The sequence below is a fragment of the Cebidichthys violaceus genome, unplaced genomic scaffold (assembly GCF_023349555.1).
Source record: "Cebidichthys violaceus isolate CVI_PGR_0920_01 unplaced genomic scaffold, fCebVio1.0.p SCAF_76, whole genome shotgun sequence".
Classification (NCBI taxonomy): domain Eukaryota; kingdom Metazoa; phylum Chordata; class Actinopteri; order Perciformes; family Stichaeidae; genus Cebidichthys; species Cebidichthys violaceus.
In genome coordinates, this window is record NW_027176960.1 from 605,001 (window position 1) to 617,563 (window position 12,563).

Here is a 12,563-nt window from a genome sequence, read left to right on the forward strand (position 1 = left end):
AGGTATTCTAATATGTTTTATTCATCTTCAGCATTTTTGGTTTCTCTATCAGTCAAAGATTTAATTGAAGTTCATTTTATAACAATAATGATTCACTTTTTATGGATATAGAAGAGAAAACAGTCCAAGTTTAACATTTAAACACTTATTTCCAACCTGGTCCCTGTTGTCATAGTCAATAATAATACTAATAATAATAATACTTGAGCAGAACAAGAACAGAACAAAAAAAAAGAATACACATGATAATATATATTAATTAAACATTAGTATATATTATCATGTGTATTCTTTTTTTTTTAAATAGTAATATATCCAACATATATTATTACTACTACATCTAGAAAATAACCAAAAAATAATAATTCTAATATACTAATATATCTATTTAGCACTATTCTCAACAATGTAGTACAAGTACTTCACAACAAGGAATAAGTAAATAAAACAGTAATAATAATAACAACATACAATATAAATGAGATGATGTCATCAAAACACTAGAATCAAATCAAACGAAAGTCTCCCAGATGTCTAAATGTGATGCGAAAGGGCCCCATGATGTCAGTTCAGTTTAAAGATCTCTGTGATGTCATCGTTCAGTTTAAAGATCTCTGTGATGTCAGTTCAGTTTAAAGATCTCTGTGATGTCATCGTTCAGTTTAAAGATCTCTGTGATGTCAGTTCAGTTTAAACATCTCTGTGATGTCATCGTTCAGTTTAAACATCTCTGTGATGTCATCGTTCAGTTTAAAGATCTCTGTGATGTCAGTTCAGTTTAAAGATCTCTGTGATGTCAGTTCAGTTTAAACATCTCTGTAATGTCAGTTCAGTTTAAACATCTCTGTGATGTCATCGTTCAGTTTAAACATCTCTGTGATGTCATCGTTCAGTTTGAGGAAGTCCAGCGGTGAATATGAGACATGTGGGTGCTGTTAGTCTGTTCTGATTGGTGGATTATAACGAGACGTATAGCGGGGTGTCGTCAGCATAACAACGTATTTTTAGCTTCTTTTCTTGTCCCGTACTTTTCTCATGTGACGCAGCAGAATCCTGACTTTCACACATCACGTCTACTTCCTGTTGACCTTGTTGAACTTGTCCCCCCAGGATCCTGGTCTTCCCCCCTCCTCCCCCCTGCTGCGTCTCAAACCTCTGCAGCTGCTGGAGGTGAAGGCCCGAGGACGCTTCGGCTGCGTCTGGAAGGCTCAGATGATCAACGAATACGTGGCCGTCAAGATCTTCCCCATCCAGGTTCAGACTCGCACCCTCTCTGTGTGGTTGTATGTCTGGAAAACCGACTCTCATCTCCTTTTCCTCTTCCTCCTCCTCCTCCCCACAGAACAAGGAGTCGTGGGTGAACGAGACTGACATCTTCATCACACCGGGGATGAGGCACGAGAACATCTTGAGGTTCATCGGTGCAGAGAAACGAGGGAGTCACCTGGAGGCCGAACTGTGGCTCATAACCGAGTTCCACGAGAGGGTGAGGAAGAGAAGGAGGAGGAGGAGGGAAGAAGGAGGAGGAGGATCAGGAGGGAGGAAGAGGAGGAGGAAGAGGAGTGAAGAAGGAAGAGGAAGAAGGAAGAAGGAGGAAGAGGAGGGAGGGATGGAGAGGAGGAAGAGGATGGAGCGAGGGTGAGGAGGGAGGGAGAGGAAGAGGGGTTAGGGTTAGCCATTAGCCGTTACCCGTTAGCTGCTAGCTGTCATTGGTCAGTTGTTAACCGGTTCACATGTATCGGTTAAAGGCTCTTTCTGGTCCATTTTCTTCGGTGATTGCCCTCGAAGTGTAAGAAATATGAATTGATACATATCAAAGAAAATGTGCCTCTCAACCGATACATCCGAACCATGACATGTTTACGTTGGTTGCTAGCTGTTAGCTGTTAGTGGTTAGCTTTTAACTGTTAGCCGTTAGCTGCTAGCCAGCCACCATACAAAACAACAGCAGTGTGTCTCTGGTCTCAGCTGTGTCTCTTTAGCTCCCCTAGAACAGATCAGACCTTTAGGATTCAGGTCTGGACTGGATGTGGTTTTGAATGAAGACCTGAGGGACCTGGTCTTTGTCTCTGCAGGGCTCCCTGTCTGACTTCCTGAAGGGGAACATCGTGAGCTGGTCAGAGTTGTGTCTCATCTCTGAGTCGATGGCGTGCGGCCTGTCTTACCTTCATGAGGACATCCCCCGTCTGAAGGGGGGGGGGGCCAAACCAGCCATCGCCCACAGGTCATTATTATTTTATTATTATTATTATATTATTGTTATAATTTTATTATATTATCATCATTATTATTATTATTATTATATTATTATTATAATATTATGATATAATATTATTATTATATTATTATTACATTATCATTATTATATTATTATTATTATATTATTATTATTATTATTATTACTATTATTATTACTATTATTATTGTTGTGTTAGAATAACATTATTTTAGGTATAAATGATAAACGGTGTTAGTGATGCGTTTATGTTCCTGTATGAATGACGTAAAACAGAACGTTGATTTAAAGACGAGTCTGCAGTAACAACGTTCAGCCACATGGTAGAGCCAGAGAGTCCGTTATTAAGATTAAAGAGATCAAAGAGTCCTAGTTCACTGCAGACATCAAACAGAGAATAACTCAACACTACTTCCTGTTTACGTCCCTGTTATGAGGTCATCAAACATTTTATTACTAACAACATGGAAGATGATACAAAGAGATATCCTAAATATAGAAACCTTTGACTCCAATATGTCAACAAACTGAACTTCATCTAATATTCACATTTATGTTCTGTAAACATATCACATATCATTTACATATTCAAAGAAAAACTTTAAAAGGTAAAAGTCTTAACTGTGAGACTTTCATGTTGATTACTGTAGAGTCTTAATATCATGATGAAGACTCATGATGAAGACCCCATCTACAGGGTCCTGGTAGTCCTCCTATGATGGGGGCGATCTGTTGACCTGGTCTTGTGTCCTCATGTCCTCATGTCTCTTCAGGGACTTTAAGAGTAAGAACATCATGCTGCGTTCAGACCTCACCGCCGTCATCGGAGACTTCGGCCTCGCCGTTCGCTTCGCTCCGGGAGAACCACCTGGAGAGACTCACGGCCAGGTGAGCTATTGGACCGCAGACCGCCGCGAGTCACACACACCGAGCACGGCCTCATGCGTGCGTGTGTGTGTGTGTGTGTGTGTGTGTGTGTGTGTGTGTGTGTGTGTGTGCGCAGGTGGGGACCAGGCGCTACATGGCTCCAGAGGTTCTAGAAGGAGCCATCAACTTCCAGAGAGACTCCTTCCTGAGGATCGACATGTACGCTCTGGGTCTGGTGCTGTGGGAGCTGGTGACCCGCTGCAGAGCTGTGGACGGTAACAATCATATATATTATATTATTATAGTTTATATATTGTGTTTACTCATAAAGTAACACTCATATATTATATATATATTATGGTTTCAGATATATTCTTTTATTTTTACTAAACTAAACTCATCTTAACTAAAGTTAACTAAACTAATTTATTGTGTGTGTGCGTGTGTGTTAGGCCCGGTGGGTGAGTACATGCTGCCCTTTGAAGAGGAGGTGGGTCAGCATCCGTCTTTGGAGGACCTGCAGGAGATCGTGGTCCACAAGAAGATGAGACCGTCCCTCAAAGAGCTGTGGCTCAAACACAGCGTGAGTCTTCATCACGTTCTCCTCGTCATCTTCAGTACCTGAACATGTTACATATCTCGTTACATTGAACGCGTTCGTTATCGTAGTTTGTAGCGTCTCGTTACATTGAACGCGTTCGTTATCGCAGTTAGTAGCGTCTCGTTGCATTGAACGCGTTCGTTAACGCAGTTTGTAGCGTCTCGTTGCATTGAACGCGTTCTTTATCGTAGCTTGTAGCGTCTCGTTGCATTGAACGCGTTCGTTATCGTAGTTAGTAGCGTCTCATGCATTGAACGCGTTCGTTATCGTAGTTTGTAGCGTCTCGTTGCATTGAACGCATTCGTTATCGCAGTTTGTAGCGTCTCGTTGCATTGAACGCGTTCGTTATCGTAGTTTGTAGCGTCTCATGCATTGAACGCGTTCGTTATCGTAGTTAGTAGCGTCTCATGCATTGAACGCGTTCGTTATCGCAGTTTGTAGCGTCTCATGCATTGAACGCATTCGTTATCGTAGTTGGTAGCGTCTCATGCATTGAACGCGTTCGTTATCGCAGTTTGTAGCGTCTCGTTGCATTGAACGCGTTTGTTATCGTAGTTTGTAGCGTCTCATGCATTGAACGCGTTCGTTATCGTAGTTAGTAGCGTCTCGTTGCATTGAACGCGTTCGTTATCGCAGTTAGTAGCGTCTCATGCATTGAACGCGTTCTTTATCGTAGTTAGTAGCGTCTCGTTGCATTGAACGCGTTCGTTATCGCAGTTAGTAGCGTCTCATGCATTGAACGCGTTCTTTATCGTAGTTTGTAGCGTCTCGTGCATTGAACGCGTTCGTTATCGCAGTTAGTAGCGTCTCGTGCATTGAACGCGTTCGTTATCGTAGTTAGTAGCGTCTCGTGCATTGAACGCGTTCGTTATCGCAGTTTGTAGCGTCTCGTTGCATTGAACGCGTTCGTTATCGCAGTTTGTAGCGTCTCATGCATTGAACGCGTTCGTTATCGCAGTTTGTAGCGTCTCGTTGCATTGAACGCGTTCGTTATCGTAGTTTGTAGCGTCTCGTTGCATTGAACGCATTCGTTATCGCAGTTAGTAGCGTCTCATGCATTGAACGCGTTCGTTATCGTAGTTAGTAGCGTCTCGTTGCATTGAGCGCATTCGTTATCGTAGTTAGTAGCGTCTCATGCATTGAACGCGTTTGTTATCGTAGTTAGTAGCGTCTCATGCATTGAACGCGTTCGTTATCGTAGTTAGTAACGTCTCGTTGCATTGAACGCATTCGTTATCGTAGTTAGTAGCGTCTCATGCATTGAACGCGTTCGTTATCGTAGTTAGTAGCGTCTCATGCATTGAACGCGTTCGTTATCGCAGTTTGTAGCGTCTTGTTGCATTGAACGTGTTCGTTATCGTAGTTTGTAGCGTCTCATGCATTGAACGCGTTCGTTATCGCAGTTAGTAGCGTCTCATTGCATTGAACGCGTTCGTTATCGCAGTTAGTAGCGTCTCGTTGCATTGAACGTGTTCGTTATCGTAGTTTGTAGCGTCTCATGCATTGAACGCGTTCGTTATCGCAGTTAGTAGCGTCTCATTGCATTGAACGCGTTCGTTATCGCAGTTAGTAGCGTCTCATGCATTGAACGCGTTCGTTATCGCAGTTAGTAGCGTCTCATGCATTGAACGCATTCGTTATCGTAGTTTGTAGCGTCTCATGCATTGAACGCGTTCTTTATCGTAGTTAGTAGCGTCTCATGCATTGAACGCGTTCTTTATCGTAGTTAGTAGCGTCTCATGCATTGAACGCATTCGTTATCGTAGTTTGTAGCGTCTCGTTGCATTGAACGCATTCGTTATCGTAGTTTGTAGCGTCTCGTTGCATTGAACGCGTTTGTTATCGTAGTTTGTAGCGTCTCATGCATTGAACGCGTTCTTTATCGTAGTTAGTAGCGTCTCGTTGCATTGAACGCGTTCGTTATCGTAGTTAGTAGCGTCTCATGCATTGAACGCGTTCGTTATCGTAGCTAGTAGCGTCTCGTTGCATTGAACGCATTCGTTATCGTAGTTAGTAGCGTCTCGTTGCATTGAACGCATTCGTTATCGTAGTTAGTAACGTCTCGTTGCATTGAACGCGTTCGTTATCGTAGCTAGTAGCGTCTCGTTGCATTGAACGCGTTCGTTATCGTAGCTAGTAGCGTCTCATGCATTGAACGCATTCGTTATCGTAGTTAGTAGCGTATCATGCATTGAACGCGTTCGTTATCGTAGTTAGTAGCGTCTCATGCATTGAACGCGTTCGTTTGTAGGAGTTTGCTCTCACACACAGAGAGACGGCACCTTTAATAAAGAGGCGATTTAGCAGCTTTCAGTCGTCTTTATAAAACCAGCTGCGGTCGTACTGAATGATAGTATTAATATTTCTGCTTTGTGGTTTCAGGGTCTGGCTCAGATCTGTGAGACGCTGGAGGAGTGCTGGGATCACGACGCCGAGGCTCGTCTGTCGGCCGGTTGTGTGGAGGAGAGGATCTCTCAGGTCCGCCGCTTGACCGGCATCGTGGCCCCGCCCACCTTGGACCACCTGCTGGTCTCCACGCTACCGCCCGTTCCCATGGTAACCAACGTGGACCTGCCGCCCAAAGAGTCCAGTATATGAGGAGAGAGAAAGAACATCTCACTGGTTCTGGAAGGCCTGACGTTACCCGTGAAGCTCAACACACACTCACACTCTCTCACACACACACACACACACACACACACACACACACCCCATCTTTTCTCAGTGGAACCTGAACTCGGCTGCTATTTGATCTCTTTGGACTTTTCTCTGTTCTCTGATTCTCTCTCGGTCCGTTTGGACTAATCTTACCAGCACACGTACTTGTTTTTCTCAAGTTTTCCTTCCACACTTGAGTCATTTGTGTCTTTTTTTAACCAAACATGAGTGTGTGTGTGTGTGTGTGTGTGTGTGTGTGTGTGTGTGTGTGTACACACACACACACACACACACACACACACACACACACACTCACAGGAAACCCAACAGTGAAACGCATCCAGGTCCCGACTCAGTGAATGCTCTTCTATCTCCAGGTACCTCAGCGACGACTTTCTTTACTTTGGCAGATTATTTTGTATCATTCTTTCTTCTGCTGTCTTCTGAGACTCCGCCTTTAGATCCGGTCCGCGTCACCTAGCAACCGCCTACCATCAACCTGCCGTTTTTTTTACTACAATGCTGCAAAAACCCCTTTGCAGGAACTGGACGACTGTTACTCAGTACGGACTCTAGCGTCAGTTTTTCTACCTTCTGCTCACACTCGACTCACCTTCGGATCCAACGGGTTTTTATCCAAAACGACAGGAAACAGGAAGTGAGGTCACAAGGAACCCCGGACAGACTTCCTGTCTCTCTTTGTTTTCAGCTCGTTATCATTTTGAGGTTGAAGACTGAAGAAGCCTTTTCAGGAACCAGGAAGTAAACGTCTTGCATGCAGAGATTTGATTGGCCGACGGCACTCAACCACAGCATTTTGGTTTTGGCTCGGAAATAAATCTTCTCAGGTAACCATGGCTACGGTGGGGAGGGTGACAGACTCATGGAGCGGGGGTAGGGGGCGGGGCCAACGGCAGACGGGAGGGGCCTCATTTGACGGTGCTCAAAGCCTATTGGCTGCCCTGAATATGTAAATTTGCAAAGGTGCCCAAACAAGGAAACGTATGTTTCCCTTAAAAAAAAAAAAGGTGCAAGACCTCATGGTGTGTGTGTGTGTGTGTGTGTGTGTGTGTGTGTGTGTGTGTGTGTGTGTGTGTGTGTGTGTGTGTGTGTGTGCGTGCCTGCGTGCGTATGACTGTGACCTTTGACCTCAGCTGTGTTTCCACTTCCTGCTCTTATTCTGAAAATCTGCTGATCAACATATCACACATGTCTCAATGTGAGACCCTAACCTGCTGTTGACTCGTTTAAATTAAACGTTTAATTTATTCATGATAACAACATTAAGCTCCGCCTCCTCCTGTGACATCACTGCAGAGGTCAAAGGTCAACAGTTTTCTTATTCTTTCCTTTTGGTTTTTTCTTTCAACCGGGACCAAAATCCGTCTGTGTGTGTGTGTGTCTGTGTGTGTGTGTGTCTGTGTCTTTGTGTGTGTGTCTGTGTGTGTGTGTCTGTGTGTGTGTGTGTGTGTGTGTGTGTGTGTGTGTGTCTTTGTGTGTGTCTGTGTGTGTGTGTGTATGTGTGTGTGTCTGTGTCTTTGTGTGTGTGTCTGTGTGTGTGTGTGTGTGTGTGTGTGTGTGTGTGTGTGTGTGTGTGTCTGTGTGTATGTGTGTGTGTCTGTGTCTTTGTGTGTGTGTCTGTGTGTGTGTCTGTGTGTGTGTATATATGTGTGTGTGTGTGTGTGTGTGTCTTTGTGTGTGTGTGTGTGTGTGTGTGTGTGTGTGAGTGTGTGTGTGTGTGTGTGTGTGTGTGTGTGTGTGTCTGTGTGTGTCTGTGTGTGTGTGTCTGTGTGTGTGTGTGTGTGTGTGTGTGTCTGTCTGTCTGTGTGTGTGTGTGTGTGTGTGTGTGTGTGTGTGTGTGTACGATGCTGCTTCACCACAATGAGGAACACGTTTCTCTGGTTTTTCCTTTTTTATTTTGTTCCTTTGAACTCTCAGTGAATCCAGACGATGCGTTCGAGGAACGTTGTTCGTTTCAACGCCGTTGAATAAACGATAGAAAAGAGAAACAAGAACCGACTCATGAACCACAAATCACCTCAATACAGCAGAAATACCTCAGAAGACTTTTCTACGTTTAAACTTGGGTTTCTATATTTTACTGTGAACTTTTAATTCTTTTGTTTTTACATAAAACCTCCAAAAGAAGAAGAAACGTTTCCTCCAGCTTGTAAATAGTTAATAAAGTTTTGTGTTTTTTTAGACTGAACTGCCGATCTCATAAAAGCACCTGGACTGAGCTCCTCTGTCTCCACCTTTCCTTCAATTCTTCCCTAGTCCTCTCTCCTTTCCTTTCCTTTGTTCTTGCCTTCTTTTTCTCATTCCTTTCCTCCTCCATCTTTCCTTTCATCTCCTCGTCTTTTCACTCGTGTCTTTTTTGTCTCCTTACTTCTTGTTTTGTCTCCTTCTCACTTCCCTCCTGTCCTAGCCTCTCCACTTGTGTCCTTGTGTGTCCTCTCTTCTACTTCCACTTGTTTCCTTTCCCCTTCTCCTCATTCCTTTCCTCCTCCATCTTTTCTTTCATCTCACTCGTGTCCTTTTTGCCTCCTTACTTCTTGTTTTGGCTCCTTCTCACTTCCTATCGTCTTCCAGCTCCCTCAAACAATTCCTTTTTCTTCACTTCTTCTCTACGTGTGTCTCCTTTCCTTCCCTCCTGTCCTAGCCTCTTCCACTTGTGTCCTTGTGTGTCTTTTATCTTTTATCTCCTCACATCTTTTGACTTTCTCCCTTTTGTCTCTCGTCTTCCTCTCCTTCCTTGCTTCCTTCCCTCATGTCCTTAGCTATCACAGCAGGATGTTTGTTCATGAATTAATTTAGAATATCAGATTAATAATGACAGATGATGATTCAAATTAACCAAACAAATGTGAGAAAACTTGCAATAATTTAAATGTCAGTAATATTCTGTTTGAAGTGACAGCCGGACTCATGTCCAGGTGTTTCCAGGTGTTTTCAGGAACATATTACCTCATTAAAGCCACACAGGCAGAAACGCTCATTACCACGTTCACGGGTTAGCAACCGACCGCGCTGCTACTGTTAGCGTTGTTAGCATCCCAACTGCGAAACCAGACGTTGAATGCTAACAAATGCTAACGTGCTCGTTTTAACCGACACAGCAGATATTTTCCCCTCATAATGTGACGTTCACACCAGTTTCAGATGTATTCTTGTCAAGAAAACGAGCATGTTAGCTTGTGCTGTTAGCAGTCGGCTAACAGCGAACCGTTAGCCGACGACACGGTAAAAACTTCCAGCTGCTGAATATTACCACATTTCATTTACACTAAACCTGCAGTGTTATTCATTTTCAAAGCCCCGAAAATGTGTTTGGACAGAATCTCAAAATTGTTTATAAAAACCTGATTTAAATGTTTTAGATAGCACACAAAGCTCAAAGTAGCATTTTGGGCTAATAAACGTAACTACAATGGAAAGACTAAACGAAGTGGCTCGTTAGCGTCGATTAGCCTCGATGCTAACAGGCGGGAGGATGCGGCGAGCAACAAATATTTAAAATTAAAAAGTCACCGTTTTAAGAGCTTGTGATGCTTCCAGACAAGTGCCTGAGATTCTCTATCTTTGGGCCTTCGCTAGTTAAACAGATGGACAGACTCATTTCAAATCTGGTTCAGGGCTCTCATTGGCCAGAGGCAGATGCACGGGGTTTCCCGGGCACGTTGTCAAGGGTTTCATCGTGGTCAAACAAAAGAGGTGAAGATGGCCGCTTCTGTTTCTCTTTGTGTTGTGTTTATAGTATTGAATAGAGACCGTCTAAATTGAATCCCTCATTCAAATCAACGTGGCAGGACGGTCAGAGCAGTGGCCATTTTGATATGTACCATTGCTGTAGCGACCGTTGTAGCGGGTTAACTATGCTATGCTAACTCCTGAATGAACTAAAGCTCAGTGAGGTTTAACAGTAACGTTGTGAAGCAGAGACACTTTGTTTGGATGGTTTTCTGTAACCACAGTAGCACTGAAACATGGCGGAATTAACAAGCTAGCTAACTAGCAGATAACTGGCTAGTTATCTAGCTAGCTAATTCTGCAATGTTTCAATGCTACTCCCGTTACAGAAAAAGAGCCAAATAGCGGGCTAGTGTCGGAGAGATCGCTCCGTCTCACTCCCTGCCGCTATGGAGACGAACAAGCTAACTAGCTCACAAGCTAACTAGTCCGCTCTCGTCTTTCTGACGAGCTGCGACAAAACTTTACGGCCTCACTGATGAGTGTTGTCACCGGGACAACTAGCAACAATCTCCATTTTCAACAATCTCCATTTTCTTTTGCTACGTGTATATACAGTATACACAGAGATCAAACTAAGAGGCGGCCATCTTTACAATAGTCCTTCTCCATCAGGTGATGGTGATGATGATGATGTAAATCTTGTACCTTATGTTTCAGTGTTTAAGACAAACTGGTTTAACAAACATGTTATAAAAAAGAACAATAATCTGTTGACTTTTTTTTTTTTTTTTTTTTAAACAAAAATAACCCAAGAGGAAATGTGAGAGAAGCTGTTTTTGGTTGAGTCTTTTAAAATATATATAAATATAAATGTACGTAAAACAGCAGATGGAATAAATACGTCCAGACAGGAAGAGATGTGATTTAACAAAATAAAAGCCCCAGGTCATGTCCATCCTGTTGTGATGCTGTTCAAAAGGTTCAAGTAAGTTCTTTTATTTTATGATTTTCATTTTAAAGAACGATCACTGTAACATAGATCATCATCTCTTTTATTGAACTGTGGTGGTTTGTAGAGGAAAACTCTGCTAGATGTTTCTATGAAAAAAAGAAAAGGTGTGTGTGTGTGTGTGTGTGTGTGTGTGTGTGTGTGTGTTTTATTATCTATTTTCATAAATCTCTTGTATATATTTCTATCTCTTCCTCTCCACCCAGTGCCAGAATCATTACAGTGTGAATGAATGTAGTTCTAGTCTCAGCGACGCCACACACACACACACACACACACACACACACACACACACACACACACAAAACCTGTTACCGAAAAGTAGAAGTCACTGTAGAAAAAGAAGGGTTCTTTCAATTTTATCTTTTTGTATATTGAATAAACAATGAATACTGTCAAATCATTTTAATACAGACTTCTGCTGTGTTTTCCTTTCGATTGTCTCAACATGGCACCCTATGTTTCCGTCTATCACCACCATGGTCATTGTTTTTATGAGGGAGAAAGCTAGTTAGCTATCTACCGGGAGATTAAAACCTTGTTTATCTTTAATTTAATCCTCTGATCTGAACCTCGTTTATCTTTAATTTAATCCTCTGATCTGAACCTCGTTTATCTTTAATTTTAACCTCTGATCTAAACCTTCAGCTCTGTGTTTCTCACTTTGTCCTCTAGAGGTCGCTGTCGAACCTCAAACACATGAAACTTTATGAAGAAACAAAGATGTTCTCACTTTAATCATTTAGTTATTCATGTAATTACTTGTCAAATAAACTGAGACAAAATATGGTGAAAGAAAAGTTGTTTTTTTTAATCACAAACGCCTCAATTTTATTATAAAAGAAACAAAAGAAAAGATCAAACAAGTGAAACTCACACACACGGTGCAGGCCCCCCCCCCCCCCCCCCCCCGAGACAATAGATTAATCTGAATGGAGAATTTAAGGAGCAGACCGCTGTTTCTACAGGATTTAACCCTTTACATCCCTCTCAGTAAAGGTTGATTAATGAGTATTGGTTATTGATGAATTGCAGATATTTGGAGATACAACTTAAAATCTCTTGGCTGAATCACTTATAATGACATCAGAAGAAAACGTTTAAATATTTACTGATGATTTAAATGATTTAAATGAAACGTGAAGAACTTTAATCAGAGAGTCTGGTAAACAACAACAACAGCAACAGCATACCAGAGACAAGTTTCACAAACCATCCTTTAGAGAAGAAGAGGACCCCCCCGCCCAACCAAATTAAATGGTTCAGTCCACCCCCCCCCCCCCCCCATCCCCCTCTTATTGAGCTGAATGAATGAGAAAGTCTCTGCAGCAACACATTCCTCTTCACTACACTGATTCTGCAGCTAACAAGAGAAGACCAGTTAGAAAGAGTCTGAGACCAGTTAGAATCAGTTACAACAGTCTGAGACCAGTTAGAAAGAGTCTGAGACCAGTTTGAGTTCAGTTTGCAGAGATGAAGTTGTTGCTGTTGTTGCTGCT

General features: G+C 42.6%; 1 protein-coding gene across 1 annotated transcript in view; it reads left to right on the forward strand.

Moving 5' to 3' along the window:
- LOC137892159 (activin receptor type-2B-like) overlaps positions 1 to 6,622 on the forward strand; it is a 19,227-nt gene extending 12,605 nt beyond the window's left edge. Inside the window, exons 5-11 of the mRNA XM_068737108.1 lie at positions 1,111 to 1,254; positions 1,343 to 1,486; positions 2,076 to 2,224; positions 3,010 to 3,124; positions 3,240 to 3,378; positions 3,556 to 3,686; positions 6,087 to 6,622. Coding sequence (XP_068593209.1) covers positions 1,111 to 1,254; positions 1,343 to 1,486; positions 2,076 to 2,224; positions 3,010 to 3,124; positions 3,240 to 3,378; positions 3,556 to 3,686; positions 6,087 to 6,302 — 1,038 coding nt within the window. The 3' untranslated portion in view covers positions 6,303 to 6,622. The remainder of the gene's footprint in view (positions 1 to 1,110; positions 1,255 to 1,342; positions 1,487 to 2,075; positions 2,225 to 3,009; positions 3,125 to 3,239; positions 3,379 to 3,555; positions 3,687 to 6,086) is intronic.
- Positions 6,623 to 12,563: the final 5,941 nt, after the last annotated feature.